Source organism: Oncorhynchus mykiss, chromosome 18 (assembly GCF_057628025.1).
Source record: "Oncorhynchus mykiss isolate SJ-2025 chromosome 18, ASM5762802v1, whole genome shotgun sequence".
NCBI classification, from domain to species: Eukaryota; Metazoa; Chordata; class Actinopteri; order Salmoniformes; family Salmonidae; genus Oncorhynchus; species Oncorhynchus mykiss.
Window position 1 is genome coordinate 73,244,768 of NC_143039.1, and position 24,234 is coordinate 73,269,001.

At 47.0% G+C, this 24,234-nt stretch overlaps 1 protein-coding gene across 1 annotated transcript in view; it reads right to left on the bottom strand.

The window, feature by feature from the left end:
* The window catches only part of myo1g (myosin IG), a 98,702-nt gene that overhangs the window by 56,209 nt on the left and 18,259 nt on the right, over nt 1–24,234 (bottom strand). The window contains exons 6-12 of the mRNA XM_090209352.1: nt 23,956–24,051; nt 23,721–23,837; nt 23,266–23,472; nt 22,626–22,771; nt 22,304–22,418; nt 21,372–21,542; nt 2,776–2,846 (exon numbers count right to left, since the gene is read on the bottom strand). Of these exons, the coding sequence (XP_090065478.1) occupies nt 2,776–2,846; nt 21,372–21,542; nt 22,304–22,418; nt 22,626–22,771; nt 23,266–23,472; nt 23,721–23,837; nt 23,956–24,051 (923 nt within the window). The remainder of the gene's footprint in view (nt 1–2,775; nt 2,847–21,371; nt 21,543–22,303; nt 22,419–22,625; nt 22,772–23,265; nt 23,473–23,720; nt 23,838–23,955; nt 24,052–24,234) is intronic.

The window sequence follows — 24,234 nt, forward strand, 5'->3', positions numbered from 1 at the left end:
ATTTGACGGTCCTACATTCATGCTGCGAACAGCTCGTTCCATCTCATCCCAAAGATGCCTCCTGCCTGTTAGCTTGCACCGTTCTTGCCATTCTCCTTTGACCTCTCTCATCAACTGACTGTGTGTTTTCTTGTTTGTCGCACCATTCTCGGTAAACCCTAGACATTGCCGTGGGAGGGACAAAGTAGGTCAGACCTGGGGGAGGGCACGGGATTGGGGGGGGGGGGGGGGGTGACTGGGACATGGCAGGGTATATTTAGCATGAGTAGGAGGTGGGATGGGGAGGGGAGTGGGATGACGGATGGACGAACGTAAACTAAGCATGACCTAATTGATGACAGATGGACGAACGTAAACTAAGCATGACCTAATTGATGACAGATGGATGAACGTAAACTAAGCATGACCTAATTGATGACAGATGGATGAACGTAAACTAAGCATGACCTAATTGATGACGGATGGACGAACAGAAACTAAGCATGACCTAATTGATGACTGTCACGAGAATTATGTTCTCGATGTTCATAACCCAATTCAATTAAACTACTCGGTCTGCAACCCAGAATTTGTGAGATACTGGTTGAATAAAACAGACAGAGGCCAAGCTAAAATAGTCAAAATGTTTATTCACGAGAGCTCTGGTTCGTTGTACAAAACCATTCACTTTATACTAGCTCCTTACACACGTACTTTCACACACAAACAGTAGGTATCCTACGCACATACTGTCTCACTACCCAGCCGACAGAGATTAGGGAGACCTTGGGACCTTGAGACGTACTTCCTGTCCTCTCCCAAATCTCTAGTCAGGTCGACACCTAATTTTGCTCAGACAGTCATGTGTTTAAGATACTATAAAGATATACCCTAATTCTGACTAAAACTACACTCACAGATATATAATTTCACTGACTACTCAATTTCATACAATTATATGGTTTCAGGGTGGAGTATTCTAATCATTCATTTAAACATATGATGGATGGATGAACATAAACTAAGCATGACCTAAGTGATGACGGATGGATGAACGTAAACTAAGCATGACCTAATTGGTGACGGATGGACGAACGTAAACTAAGCAGGACCTAATTGATGACGGATGGATGAACGTAAACTAAGCAGGACCTAATTGATGACGGATGGACGAACGTAAACTAAGCATGACCTAATTGATGACGGATGGATGAACGTAAACTAAGCAGGACCTAATTGATGACGGATGGATGAACATAAACTAAGCATGACCTAATTGGTGACGGATGGATGAACATAAACTAAGCAGGACCTAATTGATGACGAATGGATGAACGTAAACTAAGCATGACCTAATTGGTGACGGATGGATGAACGTAAACTAAGCATGACCTAATTGGTGACGGATGGATGAACGTAAACTAAGCAGGACCTAATTGATGACGGATGGATGAACGTAAACTAAGCAGGACCTAATTGATGACGGATGGATGAACGCAAACTAAGCATGACCTAATTGATGACGGATGGATGAACGTAAACTAAGCATGACCTAATTGGTGACGGATGGATGAACGTAAACTAAGCACGACCTAATTGATGACGGATGGATGAACGTAAACTAAGCATGACCTAATTGGTGACGGATGGATGAACGTAAACTAAGCATGACCTAATTGATGACGGATGGACGAACGTAAACTAAGCATGACCTGATTCATGACGGATGTGTTGGACATTATGTCAACCTGGATTCCCTGACTCATTACTACTGGTCGAGGCTTAGCTACATGACTATTTCTGAGGGGAAATAGTCTTCTCTCTCCCTCCCTCTCTCCCTAAACTTGACGGCAAAATAGATCCTGCAAAACCACAGTGTTAGCCAATGGAAGACCCTGGTACTGGATAAACACACATTGTCAGCCAATGGAAGACCCTGGTACTGGATAACAGTCTGGTCTACTCCCTCGTCTCTCTCTCCCTCCCTCCCTTCCCCTCTGTCTTCCTCAGAAAGACTATGTCCTGCTATTTCTAAAATTGAGGTCAGCACACTTTTTAAATTTAGGTCCTGAAATACTTATGCCAACAGTGATAGCCAACGCACTAGGAACTGGTACTGGGTTGGCTACTTTTACCTATACTTACTCCCCTTGACTTTTCATCCAATCAACATTGATCTTGACCTATGACATGTGACCTTTCCTGTGTTTCCTGTGTCATCATAACCTTTCACCTGTTGAACCACCATGGCAGCCTTAAATCCTCTGGGATGAAGGAGATTAGCAGTAAATGAGATTATAGTAAATGAGATTATAGTAAATGAGATTATGGTAAATGAGATTATAGTAAATGAGATTATAGTAAATGAGATTATGGTAAATGAGATTATAGTAAATGAGATTATAGTAAATTAGATTATAGTAAATGAGATTATGGTAAATGAGATTATAGTAAATGAGATTATGGTAAATGAGATTATGGTAAATGAGATTATAGTAAATGAGATTATAGTAAATTAGATTATGGTAAATGAGATTATAGTAAATTAGATTATAGTAAATGAGATTATGGTAAATGAGATTATAGTAAATGAGATTATAGTAATTGAGATTATAGTAAATTAGATTATAGTAAATGAGATTATAGTAAATGAGATTATAGTAAATTAGATTATAGTAAATGAGATTATGGTAAATGAGATTATAGTAAATGAGATTATGGTAAATGACATTATAGTATTTGAGATTATAGTAAATGAATGAGGTAAAAGCATAGGTAAGAAAGCATGTGACTCACGTGACGTCTCCAGCGTAGTGGCGGATACGGAAATCTCTGTGGAACTCCATGGTCTTGTCTGAGGGCGCGAGCTAACATGTAGATGACATCATCATAATTATCAGCGCCATCAACATCAATATTGTCATCATTATCATCGTCATTATCTTCGTCATGATCATTATCGTCATAATTATCTTCGAGATTAGCATCATTATCGTTGTCAGTATGATCATTATCAACCTCATTATCTTCATCATCATCATCATCAACGTCATTCCCATCATTATCATCATCACAGTTACTCTGTAATATAGGCTGGCAGAGGGAGATACGATCATATCTTAAATCCCTCGTACAGTCTTTATATTTAGACTTTTTAAATCATCAGTGTACGTCTAATGAATAACTGTGTTTATTTCATCAAAATAACTCCAAAATATATTTGTATAATTTATTTCCCTGAGCCTCCTTTGGCCCTGGGAATGATCAGTCCGAACGTGTGGGTGTTATTCATATTCACAAATATTAATAAATGTATACACACAGCCTTGATTGGTTGATAGGATGACATCATGAACTAAGCTCAAAGTTCCAACCCATCTGAACAGGCTGAAATCTGTTTTTTCAAACAGCTTTTACACAAAAAGAGCATTATCATAATTTTCACCATTTCGGAGTGTGGAAATATAATTAAAAACCGAATAGAAATTCTTGTTTTTCACTGCACTAGCCATTTAAATGACACCTCTCTCATATTGTATCTCTCACACAGATCTCTTCAACGAACACAGAAGGAAGAATTTTATAGTACAGTTGGCAGTATGTCGAGCATTTAGACCCACTAGCATTGGATGTTACGGTGTGTCTCAGTGCTTTCAATAAACTCTCGCTGTCTGATGAAGGATAATGAAACTATAAGAGTACAAACAACAGGAAACCCCTGCTCTCTACTGAACATCCAGTGTAACTGCACTAACATCACTAATATCACACCAGTGGGGGTTAAAACCATTCTCTAACCAGCCATTAAGTCCTGATGGGAGAGTTGCAGTATAATGACAGTAAACCAGCCATTGATCCTGATGGGAGAGTTGCAGTATAATGATGACAGTAAACCAGCCATTGATCCTGATGGGAGAGTTGCAGTATAATGACAGTAAACCAGCCATTGATCCTGATGGGAGAGTTGCAGTATAATGATAGTAAACCAGCTATTGATCCTGATGGGAGAGTTGCAGTATAATGATGACAGTAAACCAGCCATTGATCCTGATGGGAGAGTTGCAGTATAATGACAGTAAACCAGCCATTAAGTCCTGATGGGAGAGTTGCAGTATAATGATGACAGTAAACCAGCCATTGATCCTGATGGGAGAGTTGCAGTATAATGATGACAGTAAACCAGCCATTGATCCTGATGGGAGAGTTGCAGTATAATGATGACAGTAAACCAGCCATTGATCCTGATGGGAGAGTTGCAGTATAATGATGACAGTAAACCAGCCATTGATCCTGATGGGAGAGTTGCAGTATAATGATGACAGTAAACCAGCCATTGATCCTGATGGGAGAGTTGCAGTATAATGATGACAGTAAACCAGCCATTGATCCTGATGGGAGAGTTGAGGTATAATGACAGTAAACCAGCCATTGATCCTGATGGGAGAGTTGAGGTATAATGACAGTAAACCAGCCATTGATCCTGATGGGAGAGTTGCAGTATAATGATGACAATAAACTAGCCATTGATCCTGATGGGAGAGTTGCATTATAATGACAGTAAACCAGCCATTAAGTCCTGATGGGAGAGTTGCAGTATAATGACAGTTAAACCAGCCATTAAGTCCTGATGGGAGAGTTGCAGTATAATGATAGTTAAACGAGAGAGACATCTTTTATTGAGGTAGATGAAGGATTCTGAACCTCTTAGCATGATTCAAGTTTTGGGGTTTTAGTGTAATTTGCAGAAGGGGTTACTCTTTGGTTAACACGGTAGTTATACAGGGAGGGACACAGTGGTTATATAGGGAGGGACACAGTGGTTATATAGGGAGGGACACAGTGGTTATATAGGGAGGGTCACGGTGGTTATATAGGGAGGGACACTGTGGTTATATAGGGAGGGACACGGTGGTTATATAGGGAGGGACACAGTGGTTAAATAGGGAGGGACACAGTGGTTATATAGGGAGGGACACGGTGGTTATATAGGGAGGGACACACTGGTTATATAGGGACACGGTGGTTAAATAGGGAGGGACACAGTGGTTATATAGGGAGGGACACAGTGGTTATATAGCGAGGGACACAGTGGTTATATAGGGAGGGACACGGTGGTTATATAGGGAGGGACACAGTGGTTATATAGGGACACGGTGGTTATATAGGGACACGGTGGTTATATAGGGGGGGACACAGTGGTTATATAGGGAGGGACACAGTGGTTATATAGGGAGGGTCACGGTGGTTATATAGGGAGGGACACTGTGGTTATATAGGGAGGGTCACGGTGGTTATATAGGGAGGGACACTGTGGTTATATAGGGAGGGACACGGTGGTTATATAGGGAGGGACACAGTGGTTAAGTAGGGAGGGACACAGTTGTTATATAGGGAGGGACACACTGGTTATATAGGGACACGGTGGTTAAATAGGGAGGGACACAGTGGTTATATAGGGAGGGACACAGTGGTTATATAGGGAGGGACACAGTGGTTATATAGGGAGGGACACAGTGGTTATATAGGGAGGGACACGGTGGTTATATAGGGACAGGGTGGTTATATAGGGACACGGTGGTTATATGGGGGGGACACAGTGGTTATATAGGGAGAGACACGGTGGTTATATAGGGAGGGACACGGTGGTTATATAGGGACACGGTGGTTATATAGGGAGGGACACGGTGGTTATATAGGGAGGGACACGGTGGTTATATAGGGAGGGACACGGTGGTTATATAGGGACACGGTGGTTATATAGGGAGGGACACAGTGATTATATAGGGAGGGACACAGTGGTTATATAGGGAGGGACACAGTGGTTATATAGGGAGGGACACAGTGGTTATATAGGGTGGGACACAGTGGTTATATAGGGAGGGACACAGTGGTTATATAGGGAGGGACACGGTGGTTATATAGGGAGGGACACGGTGGTTAAATAGGGAGGGACACAGTGGTTATATAGGGAGGGACACAGTGGTTATATAGGGTGGGACACAGTGGTTATATAGGGACACGGTGGTTATATAGGTAGGGACACGGTGGTTATATAGGGAGGGACACAGTGGTTATATAGGGAGGGACACAGTGGTTATATAGGGAGGGACACGGTGGTTATATAGGGAGGGACACGGTGGTTATATAGGGAGGGACACAGTGGTTATATAGGGAGGGACACAGTGGTTATATAGGGACACAGTGGTTATATAGGGACACGGTGGTTATATAGGGAGGGACACGTGGTTATATAGGGAGGGACACGGTGGTTATATAGGGAGGGACATGGTGGTTATATAGGGACACTGCGGTTATATAGGGAGGGACACGGTGGTTATATAGGGAGGGACACGGTGGTTATATTGGGAGGGACACAGTGGTTATATAGGGAGGGACACGGTGGTTATATAGGGAGGGACACAGTGGTTATATAGGGACACAGTGGTTATATAGGGACACGGTGGTTATATAGGGAGGGACACGGTGGTTATATAGGGAGGGACACGGTGGTTATATAGGGAGGGACACGGTGGTTATATAGGGAGGGACACAGTGGTTATATAGGGACACGGTGGTTATATAGGGAGGGACACTGTGGTTATATAGGGAGGGACACGGTGGTTATATAGGGTGGGACACAGTGGTTATATAGGGAGGGACACGGTGGTTATATAGGGAGGGACACGGTGGTTATATAGGGAGGGACACGGTGGTTATATAGGGACACGGTGGTTATATAGGGACACGGTGGTTATATAGGGAGGGACACAGTGGTTATATAGGGACACGGTGGTTATATAGGGACACGGTGGTTATATAGGGAGGGACACAGTGGTTATATAGGGACACGGTGGTTATATAGGGAGGGACACAGTGGTTATATAGGGAGGGACACGGTGGTTATATAGGGAGGGACACAGTGGTTATATAGGGACACAGTGGTTATATAGGGAGGGACACGTGGTTATATAGGACACGGTGGTTATATAGGGAGGGACACAGTGGTTATATAGGGAGGGACACGGTGTTTATATAGGGAGGGACACAGTGGTTATATAGGGACACGGTGGTTATATAGGGACACGATGGTTATATAGGGAGGGACACAGTGGTTATATAGGGAGGGACACAGTGGTTATATAGGGAGGGACACGGTGGTTATATAGGGAGGGACACGGTGGTTATATGGGGAGGGACACAGTGGTTATATAGGGATGGACACGGTGGTTAAATAGGGAGGGACACGGTGGTTATATAGGGAGGGACACGGTGGTTATATAGGGAGGGACACGGTGGTTATATAGGGAGGGACACAGTGGTTATATAGGGACACTGTGGTTATATAGGGAGGGACACGTTGGTTATATAGGGACACAGTGGTTATATAGGGACACTGTGGTTATATAGGGAGGGACACAGTGGTTATATAGGGAGGGACACAGTGGTTATATAGGGAGGGACATGGTGGTTAAATAGGGAGGGACACGGTGGTTAAATAGGGAGGGACACGGTGGTTATATAGAGACACTGTGGTTATATAGGGAGGGACACAGTGGTTATATAGGGACACGGTGGTTATATAGGGACATGGTGGTTATATAGGGAGGGACACGGTGGTTAAATAGGGAGGGACACGGTGGTTATATAGGGACACGGTGGTTATATAGGGAGGTACACGGTGGTTATATAGGGACACGGTGGTTATATAGGGAGGGACACGTTGGTTATATAGGGACACGGTGGTTATATAGGGACACGGTGGTTATATAGGGAGGGACACAGTGGTTATATAGGGACACAGTGGTTATATAGGGAGGGACACGGTGGTTATATAGGGAGGGACACAGTGGTTATATAGGGAGAGACACGGTGGTTATATAGGGAGGGACACGGTGGTTATATAGGGAGGGACACAGTGGTTCTATAGGGCCACAGTGGTTATATAGGGACACGGTGGTTATATAGGGAGGGACACAGTGGTTATATAGGGAGAGACACAGTGGTTATATAGGGAGGGACACAGTGGTTATACAGGGAGGGACACAGTGGTTAGATAGGGAGGGACACAGTGGTTATATAGGTAGGGACACGGTGGTAATATAGGGACACGGCGGTTATACAGGGAGGGACACGGTGGTTATATAGGGAGGGACACAGTGGTTATATAGGGAGAGACACGGTGGTTATATAGGGAGGGACACGTGGTTATATAGGGAGGGACACGGTGGTTATATAGGGAGGGACACGGTGGTTATATAGGGAGGGACACGGCGGTTATATAGGGACACGGTGGTTATATAGGGGGGGACACAGTGGTTATATAGGGAGGGACACAGTGGTTATATAGGGAGGGTCACGGTGGTTATATAGGGAGGGACACTGTGGTTATATAGGGAGGGTCAAGGTGGTTATATAGGGAGGGACACTGTGGTTATATAGGGAGGGACACGGTGGTTATATAGGGAGGGACACAGTGGTTAAGTAGGGAGGGACACAGTGGTTATATAGGGAGGGACACACTGGTTATATAGGGACACGGTGGTTAAATAGGGAGGGACACAGTGGTTATATAGGGAGGGACACAGTGGTTATATAGGGAGGGACACAGTGGTTATATAGGGAGGGACACGGTGGTTATATAGGGAGGGACACGGTGGTTATATAGGGACAGGGTGGTTATATAGGGACACGGTGGTTATATGGGGGGGACACAGTGGTTATATAGGGAGAGACACGGTGGTTATATAGGGAGGGACACGGTGGTTATATAGGGACACGGTGGTTATATAGGGAGGGACACGGTGGTTATATAGGGAGGGACACGGTGGTTATATAGGGAGGGACACGGTGGTTATATAGGGACACGGTGGTTATATAGGGAGGGACACAGTGATTATATAGGGAGGGACACAGTGGTTATATAGGGAGAGACACAGTGGTTATATAGGGAGGGACACAGTGGTTATATAGGGTGGGACACAGTGGTTATATAGGGAGGGACACAGTGGTTATATAGGGAGGGACACGGTGGTTATATAGGGAGGGACACGGTGGTTAAATAGGGAGGGACACAGTGGTTATATAGGGAGGGACACAGTGGTTATATAGGGTGGGACACAGTGGTTATATAGGGACACGGTGGTTATATAGGTAGGGACACGGTGGTTATATAGAGAGGGACACAGTGGTTATATAGGGAGGGACACAGTGGTTATATAGGGAGGGACACGGTGGTTATATAGGGAGGGACACGGTGGTTATATAGGGAGGGACACAGTGGTTATATAGGGAGGGACACAGTGGTTATATAGGGACACAGTGGTTATATAGGGACACGGTGGTTATATAGGGAGGGACACGGTGGTTATATAGGGAGGGACACGGTGGTTATATAGGGAGGGACACAGTGGTTATATAGGGAGGGACACAGTGGTTAGATAGGGAGGGACACAGTGGTTATATAGGTAGGGACACGGTGGTAATATAGGGACACGGCGGTTATATAGGGAGGGACACGGTGGTTATATAGGGAGGGACACAGTGGTTATATAGGGAGAGACGGTGGTTATATAGGGAGGGACACGTGGTTATATAGGGAGGGACACGGTGGTTATATAGGGAGGGACACGGTGGTTATATAGGGAGGGACACGGCGGTTATATAGGGACACGGTGGTTATATAGGGGGGGACACAGTGGTTATGTAGGGAGGGACACAGTGGTTATATAGGGAGGGTCACGGTGGTTATATAGGGAGGGACACTGTGGTTATATAGGGAGGGTCACGGTGGTTATATAGGGAGGGACACTGTGGTTATATAGGGAGGGACACGGTGGTTATATAGGGAGGGACACAGTGGTTAAGTAGGGAGGGACACAGTGGTTATATAGGGAGGGACACACTGGTTATATAGGGACACGGTGGTTAAATAGGGAGGGACACAGTGGTTATATAGGGAGGGACACAGTGGTTATATAGGGAGGGACACAGTGGTTATATAGGGAGGGACACGGTGGTTATATAGGGAGGGACACGGTGGTTATATAGGGACAGGGTGGTTATATAGGGACACGGTGGTTATATGGGGGGGACACAGTGGTTATATAGGGAGAGACACGGTGGTTATATAGGGAGGGACACGGTGGTTATATAGGGACACGGTGGTTATATAGGGAGGGACACGGTGGTTATATAGGGAGGGACACGGTGGTTATATAGGGAGGGACACGGTGGTTATATAGGGACACGGTGGTTATATAGGGAGGGACACAGTGATTATATAGGGAGGGACACAGTGGTTATATAGGGAGGGACACAGTGGTTATATAGGGAGGGACACAGTGGTTATATAGCGTGGGACACAGTGGTTATATAGGGAGGGACACAGTGGTTATATAGGGAGGGACACGGTGGTTATATAGGGAGGGACACGGTGGTTAAATAGGGAGGGACACAGTGGTTATATAGGGAGGGACACAGTGGTTATATAGGGTGGGACACAGTGGTTATATAGGGACACGGTGGTTATATATGTAGGGACACGGTGGTTATATAGAGAGGGACACAGTGGTTATATAGGGAGGGACACAGTGGTTATATAGGGAGGGACACGGTGGTTATATAGGGAGGGACACGGTGGTTATATAGGGAGGGACACAGTGGTTATATAGGGAGGGACACAGTGGTTATATAGGGACACAGTGGTTATATAGGGACACAGTGGTTATATAGGGAGGGACACGGTGGTTATATAGGGAGGGACACGGTGGTTATATAGGGAGGGACATGGTGGTTATATAGGGACACTGCGGTTATATAGGGAGGGACACGGTGGTTATATAGGGAGGGACACGGTGGTTATATTGGGAGGGACACAGTGGTTATATAGGGAGGGACACGGTGGTTATATAGGGAGGGACACAGTGGTTATATAGGGACACAGTGGTTATATAGGGACACGGTGGTTATATAGGGAGGGACACGGTGGTTATATAGGGAGGGACACGGTGGTTATATAGGGAGGGACACGGTGGTTATATAGGGAGGGACACAGTGGTTATATAGGGACACGGTGGTTATATAGGGAGGGACACTGTGGTTATATAGGGAGGGACACGGTGGTTATATAGGGTGGGACACAGTGGTTATATAGGGAGGGACACGGTGGTTATATAGGGAGGGACACGGTGGTTATATAGGGAGGGACACGGTGGTTATATAGGGACACGGTGGTTATATAGGGAGGGACACAGTGGTTATATAGGGACACGGTGGTTATATAGGGACACGGTGGTTATATAGGGAGGGACACAGTGGTTATATAGGGACACGGTGGTTATATAGGGAGGGACACGGTGGTTATATAGGGAGGGACACAGTGGTTATATAGGGACACAGTGGTTATATAGGGAGGGACACGGTGGTTATATAGGACACGGTGGTTATATAGGGAGGGACACAGTGGTTATATAGGGAGGGACACGGTGTTTATATAGGGAGGGACACAGTGGTTATATAGGGACACGGTGGTTATATAGGGACACGATGGTTATATAGGGAGGGACACAGTGGTTATATAGGGAGGGACACAGTGGTTATATAGGGAGGGACACGGTGGTTATATAGGGAGGGACACGGTGGTTATATGGGGAGGGACACAGTGGTTATATAGGGATGGACACGGTGGTTAAATAGGGAGGGACGCGGTGGTTATATAGGGAGGGACACGGTGGTTATATAGGGAGGGACACGGTGGTTATATAGGGAGGGACACAGTGGTTATATAGGGACACTGTGGTTATATAGGGAGGGACACGGTGGTTATATAGGGACACAGTGGTTATATAGGGACACTGTGGTTATATAGGGAGGGACACAGTGGTTATATAGGAAGAGACACGGTGGTTATATAAGGAGGGACACAGTGGTTATATAGGGAGGGACACAGTGGTTATATAGGGAGGGACAGTGGTTATATAGGGAGGGACATGGTGGTTAAATAGGGAGGGACACGGTGGTTAAATAGGGAGGGACACGGTGGTTATATAGAGACACTGTGGTTATATAGGGAGGGACACAGTGGTTATATAGGGACACGGTGGTTATATAGGGACACGGTGGTTATATAGGGACACGGTGGTTATATAGGGAGGGACACGGTGGTTAAATAGGGAGGGACACGGTGGTTATATAGGGACATGGTGGTTATATAGGGAGGTACACGGTGGTTATATAGGGACACGGTGGTTATATAGGGAGGGACACGTTGGTTATATAGGGACACGGTGGTTATATAGGGACACGGTGGTTATATAGGGAGGGACACAGTGGTTCTATAGGGCCACAGTGGTTATATAGGGACACGGTGGTTATATAGGGAGGGACACGGTGGTTATATAGGGAGGGACACAGTGGTTATATAGGGAGGGACACAGTGGTTATATAGGGAGGGACACAGTGGTTAGATAGGGAGGGACACAGTGGTTATATAGGTAGGGACACGGTGGTAATATAGGGACACGGCGGTTATATAGGGAGGGACACGGTGGTTATATAGGGAGGGACACAGTGGTTATATAGGGAGAGACACGGTGGTTATATAGGGAGGGACACGTGGTTATATAGGGAGGGACACGGTGGTTATATAGGGAGGGACACGGTGGTTATATAGGGAGGGACACGGCGGTTATATAGGGAGGGACACGGTGGTTATATAGGGAGGGACACGGCGGTTATATAGGGAGGGACACGGTGGTTATATAGGGAGGGACACTGTGGTTATATAGGGAGGAACACGGTGGTTATATAGGGAGGGACACGGTGGTTATATAGGGAGGGACACTGTGGTTATATAGGGAGGGTCAAGGTGGTTATATAGGGAGGGACACTGTGGTTATATAGGGAGGGACACGGTGGTTATATAGGGAGGGACACAGTGGTTAAGTAGGGAGGGACACAGTGGTTATATAGGGAGGGACACACTGGTTATATAGGGACACGGTGGTTAAATAGGGAGGGACACAGTGGTTATATAGGGAGGGACACAGTGGTTATATAGGGAGGGACACAGTGGTTATATAGGGAGGGACACGGTGGTTATATAGGGAGGGACACGGTGGTTATATAGGGACAGGGTGGTTATATAGGGACACGGTGGTTATATGGGGGGGACACAGTGGTTATATAGGGAGAGACACGGTGGTTATATAGGGAGGGACACGGTGGTTATATAGGGACACGGTGGTTATATAGGGAGGGACACGGTGGTTATATAGGGAGGGACACGGTGGTTATATAGGGAGGGACACGGTGGTTATATAGGGACACGGTGGTTATATAGGGAGGGACACAGTGATTATATAGGGAGGGACACAGTGGTTATATAGGGAGGGACACAGTGGTTATATAGGGAGGGACACAGTGGTTATATAGGGTGGGACACAGTGGTTATATAGGGAGGGACACAGTGGTTATATAGGGAGGGACACGGTGGTTATATAGGGAGGGACACGGTGGTTAAATAGGGAGGGACACAGTGGTTATATAGGGAGGGACACAGTGGTTATATAGGGTGGGACACAGTGGTTATATAGGGACACGGTGGTTATATAGGTAGGGACACGGTGGTTATATAGAGAGGGACACAGTGGTTATATAGGGAGGGACACAGTGGTTATATAGGGAGGGACACGGTGGTTATATAGGGAGGGACACGGTGGTTATATAGGGAGGGACACAGTGGTTATATAGGGAGGGACACAGTGGTTATATAGGGACACAGTGGTTATATAGGGACACGGTGGTTATATAGGGAGGGACACGGTGGTTATATAGGGAGGGACACGGTGGTTATATAGGGAGGGACACAGTGGTTATATAGGGAGGGACACAGTGGTTAGATAGGGAGGGACACAGTGGTTATATAGGTAGGGACACGGTGGTAATATAGGGACACGGCGGTTATATAGGGAGGGACACGGTGGTTATATAGGGAGGGACACAGTGGTTATATAGGGAGAGACGGTGGTTATATAGGGAGGGACACGTGGTTATATAGGGAGGGACACGGTGGTTATATAGGGAGGGACACGGTGGTTATATAGGGAGGGACACGGCGGTTATATAGGGACACGGTGGTTATATAGGGGGGGACACAGTGGTTATATAGGGAGGGACACAGTGGTTATATAGGGAGGGTCACGGTGGTTATATAGGGAGGGACACTGTGGTTATATAGGGAGGGTCACGGTGGTTATATAGGGAGGGACACTATGGTTATATAGGGAGGGACACGGTGGTTATATAGGGAGGGACACAGTGGTTAAGTAGGGAGGGACACAGTGGTTATATAGGGAGGGACACACTGGTTATATAGGGACACGGTGGTTAAATAGGGAGGGACACAGTGGTTATATAGGGAGGGACACAGTGGTTATATAGGGAGGGACACAGTGGTTATATAGGGAGGGACACGGTGGTTATATAGGGAGGGACACGGTGGTTATATAGGGACAGGGTGGTTTTATAGGGACACGGTGGTTATATGGGGGGGACACAGTGGTTATATAGGGAGAGACACGGTGGTTATATAGGGAGGGACACGGTGGTTATATAGGGACACGGTGGTTATATAGGGAGGGACACGGTGGTTATATAGGGAGGGACACGGTGGTTATATAGGGAGGGACACGGTGGTTATATAGGGACACGGTGGTTATATAGGGAGGGACACAGTGATTATATAGGGAGGGACACAGTGGTTATATAGGGAGGGACACAGTGGTTATATAGGGAGGGACACAGTGGTTATATAGCGTGGGACACAGTGGTTATATAGGGAGGGACACAGTGGTTATATAGGGAGGGACACGGTGGTTATATAGGGAGGGACACGGTGGTTAAATAGGGAGGGACACAGTGGTTATATAGGGAGGGACACAGTGGTTATATAGGGTGGGACACAGTGGTTATATAGGGACACGGTGGTTATATATGTAGGGACACGGTGGTTATATAGAGAGGGACACAGTGGTTATATAGGGAGGGACACAGTGGTTATATAGGGAGGGACACGGTGGTTATATAGGGAGGGACACGGTGGTTATATAGGGAGGGACACAGTGGTTATATAGGGAGGGACACAGTGGTTATATAGGGACACAGTGGTTATATAGGGACACAGTGGTTATATAGGGAGGGACACGGTGGTTATATAGGGAGGGACACGGTGGTTATATAGGGAGGGACATGGTGGTTATATAGGGACACTGCGGTTATATAGGGAGGGACACGGTGGTTATATAGGGAGGGACACGGTGGTTATATTGGGAGGGACACAGTGGTTATATAGGGAGGGACACGGTGGTTATATAGGGAGGGACACAGTGGTTATATAGGGACACAGTGGTTATATAGGGACACGGTGGTTATATAGGGAGGGACACGGTGGTTATATAGGGAGGGACACGGTGGTTATATAGGGAGGGACACGGTGGTTATATAGGGAGGGACACAGTGGTTATATAGGGACACGGTGGTTATATAGGGAGGGACACTGTGGTTATATAGGGAGGGACACGGTGGTTATATAGGGTGGGACACAGTGGTTATATAGGGAGGGACACGGTGGTTATATAGGGAGGGACACGGTGGTTATATAGGGAGGGACACGGTGGTTATATAGGGACACGGTGGTTATATAGGGAGGGACACAGTGGTTATATAGGGACACGGTGGTTATATAGGGACACGGTGGTTATATAGGGAGGGACACAGTGGTTATATAGGGACACGGTGGTTATATAGGGAGGGACACGGTGGTTATATAGGGAGGGACACAGTGGTTATATAGGGACACAGTGGTTATATAGGGAGGGACACGGTGGTTATATAGGACACGGTGGTTATATAGGGAGGGACACAGTGGTTATATAGGGAGGGACACGGTGTTTATATAGGGAGGGACACAGTGGTTATATAGGGACACGGTGGTTATATAGGGACACGATGGTTATATAGGGAGGGACACAGTGGTTATATAGGGAGGGACACAGTGGTTATATAGGGAGGGACACGGTGGTTATATAGGGAGGGACACGGTGGTTATATGGGGAGGGACACAGTGGTTATATAGGGATGGACACGGTGGTTAAATAGGGAGGGACACGGTGGTTATATAGGGAGGGACACGGTGGTTATATAGGGAGGGACACGGTGGTTATATAGGGAGGGACACAGTGGTTATATAGGGACACTGTGGTTATATAGGGAGGGACACGGTGGTTATATAGGGACACAGTGGTTATATAGGGACACTGTGGTTATATAGGGAGGGACACAGTGGTTATATAGGAAGAGACACGGTGGTTATATAAGGAGGGACACAGTGGTTATATAGGGAGGGACACAGTGGTTATATAGGGAGGGACAGTGGTTATATAGGGAGGGACATGGTGGTTAAATAGGGAGGGACACGGTGGTTAAATAGGGAGGGACACGGTGGTTAAATAGGGAGGGACACGGTGGTTATATAGAGACACTGTGGTTATATAGGGAGGGACACAGTGGTTATATAGGGACACGGTGGTTATATAGGGACACGGTGGTTATATAGGGACACGGTGGTTATATAGGGAGGGACACGGTGGTTAAATAGGGAGGGACACGGTGGTTATATAGGGACATGGTGGTTATATAGGGAGGTACACGGTGGTTATATAGGGACACGGTGGTTATATAGGGAGGGACACGTTGGTTATATAGGGACACGGTGGTTATATAGGGACACGGTGGTTATATAGGGAGGGACACAGTGGTTCTATAGGGCCACAGTGGTTATATAGGGACACGGTGGTTATATAGGGAGGGACACGGTGGTTATATAGGGAGAGACACAGTGGTTATATAGGGAGGGACACAGTGGTTATATAGGGAGGGACACAGTGGTTAGATAGGGAGGGACACAGTGGTTATATAGGTAGGGACACGGTGGTAATATAGGGACACGGCGGTTATATAGGGAGGGACACGGTGGTTATATAGGGAGGGACACAGTGGTTATATAGGGAGAGACACGGTGGTTATATAGGGAGGGACACGTGGTTATATAGGGAGGGACACGGTGGTTATATAGGGAGGGACACGGTGGTTATATAGGGAGGGACACGGCGGTTATATATGGAGGGACACGGTGGTTATATAGGGAGGGACACTGTGGTTATATAGGGAGGAACACGGTGGTTATATAGGGAGGGACACGGTGGTTATATAGGGAGGGACACAGTGGTTATATAGGGAGGGACATGGTGGTTAAATAGGGAGGGACACGGTGGTTAAATAGGGAGGGACACGGTGGTTATATAGAGACACTGTGGTTATATAGGGAGGGACACAGTGGTTATATAGGGACACGGTGGTTATATAGGGACACGGTGGTTATATAGGGACACGGTGGTTATATAGGGACACGGTGGTTATATAGGGAGGGACACGGTGGTTAAATAGGGAGGGACACGGTGGTTATATAGGGACACGGTGGTTATATTGGGAGGTACACGGTGGTTATATAGGGACACGGTGGTTATATAGGGAGGGACACGTTGGTTATATAGGGACACGGTGGTTATATAGGGACACGGTGGTTATATAGGGAGGGACACAGTGGTTATATAGGGACACAGTGGTTATATAGGGAGGGACACGGTGGTTATATAGGGAGGGACACAGTGGTTATATAGGGAGAGACACGGTGGTTATATAGGGAGGGACACGGTGGTTATATAGGGAGGGACACAGTGGTTCTATAGGGCCACAGTGGTTATATAGGGACACGGTGGTTATATAGGGAGGGACACGGTGGTTATATAGGGAGAGACACAGTGGTTATATAGGGAGGGACACAGTGGTTATATAGGGAGGGACACAGTGGTTAGATAGGGAGGGACACAGTGGTTATATAGGTAGGGACACGGTGGTAATATAGGGACACGGCGGTTATATAGGGAGGGACACGGTGGTTATATAGGGAGGGACACAGTGGTTATATAGGGAGAGACACGGTGGTTATATAGGGAGGGACACGTGGTTATATAGGGAGGGACACGGTGGTTATATAGGGAGGGACACGGTGGTTATATAGGGAGGGACACGGCGGTTATATAGGGAGGGACACGGTGGTTATATAGGGAGGGACACTGTGGTTATATAGGGAGGAACACGGTGGTTATATAGGGAGGGACACGGTGGTTATATAGGGAGGAAAACGGTGGTTATATTGGGAGGGACACAGTGGTTATATAGGGAGGGACACGGTGGTTATATTGGGAGGGACACAGTGGTTATATAGGGAGGGACACAGTGGTTATATAGGGTGGGACACAGTTGTTATATAGGGAGGGACACGGTGGTTATATAGGGAGGGACACGGTGGTTATATAGGGAGGGACACGGTGGTTATATAGGGAGGGACACGGTGGTTATATAGGCAGGGACACGGTGGTTATATAGGGAGGGACACAGTGGTTATATAGGGACACTGTGGTTATATAGGGAGGGACACGGTGGTTATATAGGGACACAGTGGTTATATAGGGACACTGTGGTTATATAGGGAGGGACACAGTGGTTATATAGGAAGAGACACGGTGGTTATATAAGGAGGGACACAGTGGTTATATAGGGAGGGACACAGTGGTTATATAGGGAGGGACACAGTGGTTATATAGGGAGGGACATGGTGGTTAAATAGGGAGGGACACGGTGGTTAAATAGGGAGGGACACGGCGGTTATATAGAGACACTGTGGTTATATAGGGAGGGACACAGTGGTTATATAGGGACACGGTGGTTATATAGGGACACGGTGGTTATATAGGGACACGGTGGTTATATAGGGAGGGACACGGTGGTTAAATAGGGAGGGACACGGTGGTTATATAGGGACACGGTGGTTATATAGGGAGGTACACGGTGGTTATATAGGGACACGGTGGTTATATAGGGAGGGACACGTTGGTTATATAGGGACACGGTGGTTATATAGGGACACGGTGGTTATATAGGGAGGGACACAGTGGTTATATAGGGACACAGTGGTTATATAGGGAGGGACACGGTGGTTATATAGGGAGGGACACAGTGGTTATATAGGGAGAGACACGGTGGTTATATAGGGAGGGACACGGTGGTTATATAGGGAGGGACACAGTGGTTCTATAGGGCCACAGTGGTTATATAGGGACACGGTGGTTATATAGGGAGGGACACGGTGGTTATATAGGGAGAGACACAGTGGTTATATAGGGAGGGACACAGTGGTTATATAGGGAGGGACACAGTGGTTAGATAGGGAGGGACACAGTGGTTATATAGGTAGGGACACGGTGGTAATATAGGGACACGGCGGTTATATAGGGAGGGACACGGTGGTTATATTGGGAGGGACACAGTGGTTATATAGGGAGAGACACGGTGGTTATATAGGGAGGGACACGTGGTTATATAGGGAGGGACACGGTGGTTATATAGGGAGGGACACGGTGGTTATATAGGGAGGGACACGGCGGTTATATAGGGAGGGACACGGTGGTTATATAGGGAGGGACACTGTGGTTATATAGGGAGGAACACGGTGGTTATATAGGGAGGGACACGGTGGTTATATAGGGAGGAAAACGGTGGTTATATTGGGAGGGACACAGTGGTTATATAGGGAGGGACACGGTGGTTATATTGGGAGGGACACAGTGGTTATATAGGGAGGGACACAGTGGTTATATAGGGTGGGACACAGTTGTTATATAGGGAGGGACACGGTGGTTATATAGGGAGGGACACAGTGGTTAAATAGGGAGGGACACAGTGGTTATATAGGGAGGGACACAGTGGTTATATAGGGTGGGACACAGTGGATATATAGGGAGGGCCACGGTGGTTATATAGGGAGGGACACGGTGGTTAAATAGGGAGGGACATGGTGGTTATATAGGGAGGGACACAGTGGTTATATAGGGAGGGACACGGTGGTTAAATAGGGAGGGACACGGTGGTTATATAGGGAGGGACACAGTTGTTATATAGGGAGGGACACAGTGGTTATATAGGGACACGGTGGTTATATAGGGAGGGACACGGTGGTTATATAGGGAGGGACACAGTGGTTATATAGGGAGGGACACTGTGGTTATATAGGGAGGGACACGGTGGTTATATAGGGAGGGACACGGTGGTTATATAGGGACACGGTGGTTATATAGGGAGGGACACGGTGGTTATATAGGGAGGGACACGGTGGTTATATAGGGAGGGACACGGTGGTTATATAGGGAGGGACACAGTGGTTATATAGGGAGGGACACAGTGGTTCTATAGGGCCACAGTGGTTATATAGGGACACGGTGGTTATATAGGGAGGGACACGGTGGTAATATAGGGAGGGACACGGTGGTTATATAGGGAGGGACACGGTGGTTATATAGGGAGGGACACGGTGGTTATATAGGGACACGGTAGTTATATAGGGACACAGTGGTTATATAGGGAGGGACACGGTGGTTATATAGGGAGGGACACGGTAGCTATATAGGGAGGGACACGGTGGTTATATAGGGAGGGACACGGTGGTTATATAGGGACACGGTGGTTATATAGGGAGGGACACGGTGGTTATATAGGGACACGGTGGTTATATAGGGAGGGACACGGTGGTTATATAGGGAGGGACACGGTGGTTATATAGGGAGGGACACGGTGGTTATATAGGGAGGGACACAGTGGTTATATAGGGAGGGACACAGTGGTTCTATAGGGCCACAGTGGTTATATAGGGACACGGTGGTTATATAGGGAGGGACACGGTGGTAATATAGGGAGGGACACGGTGGTTATATAGGGAGGGACACGGTGGTTATATAGGGAGGGACACGGTGGTTATATAGGGACACGGTAGTTATATAGGGACACAGTGGTTATATAGGGAGGGACACGGTGGTTATATAGGGAGGGACACGGTAGCTATATAGGGAGGGACACGGTGGTTATATAGGGAGGGACACGGTGGTTATATAGGGACACGGTGGTTATATAGGGAGGGACACGGTGGTTATATAGGGAGGGACACGGTGGTTATATAGGGAGGGACACGGTGGTTATATAGGGACACAGTGGTTATATAGGGAGAGACACAGTGGTTATATAGGGAGGGACACAGTGGTTATATAGGGACACAGTGGTTATATAGGGAGGGACACAGTGGTTATATAGGGAGGGACACGGTGGTTATATAGGGACACAGCTATCGGAAAGAAAAGGAAAGATGGAGGTAGTTGTGTTAATTGTATGGCAAGGGAGAATAGAATGTAGTTTATTCTGTTTGAGGCAGTGCTGTTCTGACCCACCTTGCGAGAGGTGTAGTGGGGGTGTTGGCCCAGCTTAACATCCATACTCTCCAGGCAGACGGTGTCTGTCACCTTCCCCACAGAGAGACAGGCCTCGTCCAGCACAGAGATGATGCCTTTATGGGGCTGTTCCACCAGGTCCACGATGATCTGGTTGTTAAAGTAGTCAATCTGGGAACACATGGGGGGAGAGGAACTGTTAAATGTTTATGAATATTGCATGTGCTGGGGTGTGTGTTTGTGGAGTGTGTATGTTTGGAGAGAGAGGGGGTGGGGGGAGAGAGAACAGGGAGAGAAAGACTCTGTGTGTGTGTCAGTCCGTCTGTGTGTGTCAGAGCCCATGCGTTTGCTTGCTTGTGCGTGTACTCCACTCAATTGCAGCCAGATACCCTCTCTCCGGTACTCACATGCTGCCAGATGATACCCTCTCTCCGGTACTCACATGCTGCCAGATTATACCCTCTCTCCGGTACTCACATGCTGCCAGATTATACCCTCTCTCCGGTACTCACATAATTCCAGATGATACCCTCTCTCCGGTACTCACATGCTGCCAGATGATACCCTCTCTCCGGTACACACATGCTGCCAGATTACACCCTCTCTCCGGTACTCACATGCTGCCAGATTATACCCTCTCTCCGGTACTCACATGCTGCCAGATTATACCCTCACTCCGGTACTCACATGCTGCCAGATGATACCCTCTCTCCGGTACTCACATGCTGCCAGATTATACCCTGTCTCCGGTACTCACATGCTGCCAGATGATACCCTCACTCCGGTACTCACATGCTGCCAGATGATACCCTCACTCCGGTACTCACATGCTGCCAGATGATACCCTCACTCCGGTACTCACATGCTGCCAGATGATACCCTCACTCCGGTACTCACATGCTGCCAGATGATACCCTCTCTCCGGTACTCACATGCTGCCAGATGATACCCTCTCTCCGGTACTCGTCTTGTTCCTGGCAAAGGATCAGCTGGATGAAGAGCTGCTGCAGCTTCTCATTACAGTAGTTGATGCAGAACTGCTCAAAGCTGAACAACAACGACACACGAACACAGGTGTTAATATGACACAACCGATCATGTAGTCACAGCGTTTTGATGATATAATATATATCATTCATTTCCTAAATGTATAAAATACAGATATTGATAGAACGATACATCGATCTGTTCAAATACTGGAATAACTCACAAGATGGAGAAGGTACATATATCAATACAGATACCGTTACTAACCTGTTGTTGTCGAAGATCTCAAAGCCGTAAATATCCAGCACTCCAATAACTGTGTTTTTCCCATGAAGCACTGGGTTGTAGTCTTTCACCTCAATAACAGCGTTGATACGGCCTACAATCCAACCAAATAGTCTCTCATAGAGAGCCTAAAAATACAGATAAAGAGAGAGAGAGACAGAGACACAGAGAGAGACAGATGGAGAGAGACAGAGAGACACAGAAAGAGACAGAGAGAGACAGACACAGAGAGAGACAGAGAGAGAGGGACAGAGACACAGAAAGAGACAGAGAGAGACAGAGAGAGACAGAGAGAGAGAGAGAGACAGAGAGAGAGAGAGAGAGAGACAGAGAGCGAGAGGGAGAGAGAGACACAGAGAGAGAGAGAGAGACAGAGACACAGAGAGAGACACAGAGACAGACAGAGAGAGACAGGGAGAGAGAGACAGAGAGAGACAGACACAGACAGACAGACAGAGAGAGAGACAGAGAGAGAGAGAGAGATGTGACCCGAAATAACATGAGAAAAAGATGTGAGAAGGCTGAGTTAGTACACACTACACAACAATGAGTCAACATTAGATGGGCCTTGTAGGTTTGAAGACAGATAGATAGTCTTGTATTGATGTGTCCAGCCCAGCACCTTGGTGAAAGCATCCCGGCCGAAGCCGGCCTCCTTTTCAGAATGTCCCTTCTCTATGACTTCTCCGCCCCCGGTGGCCACAGTCCGGTACAGTAGGCTCTTGGTCACGTTGTCTGGCTCTGTGCTGGTCAGCTCAGCGATGTGACTCACGTCCCCCATCCCCACCACCAGGACACTCTCTCTGTCTGTCTCAAACTGCAGGTTACCCTGGGGAGAGTCAGACATCTTGCTGTTATAACATGATGTGTCACACCATTAAACAAGAACAAGGGATATACTTGTAAAAAGTATTTTTATCGTGTAAGTTTCAGTTGCACTGCCTTTACCAAGGCAACTCTGTGGTGTATAACAAACTTTATTAAATCTCTTATGTTAGTCATGCTAAGGTCTTGTAGTTGTATTGAACCATTCAGGTAACCTTTAGCTTGTATGACCAATAGGGAGTGTTGACCAACCAGGATGAGGATGGTCCCCAGGATTCTGTAGATGGAGTGAATCTCCTCCTCTGAGAAGCCAATCACGTTCAGGGCACTCAGCACTGCGTTGTGGCTGTACCGGTCGTTGTTGGACGTCTAGAGACAAAGAAAGAGAGATATCGTTGTTTACTCCCACACAGGCTGAAGGTGGGCTACCATAATGTAATCGTCATTAAGTAGAACCAGTAGATGGGGGGGGGGGGGGGGTACTCACAGTGGCGACAGCTCCATCTCTGGTGTACACATAGTTGGCAGGATCATTGTGCAGGTGAAGGGACTTTAACATATCATCTGAGCCTCCCCGTAGTAACTGCGGAGACACACAACACACAGTGTAGAAAAAGATGGACGTAGCATGAATATTTATGAGGACAAACGCAGAAGAACTTTTCCAAACTCCATTATTTTCCCCGGATCAGATTCGGGCATCATTAAAGTCATCGTCACTTCTACTTATAACGTATTGTATGTAGTGTAATGACCAGTAAAACAT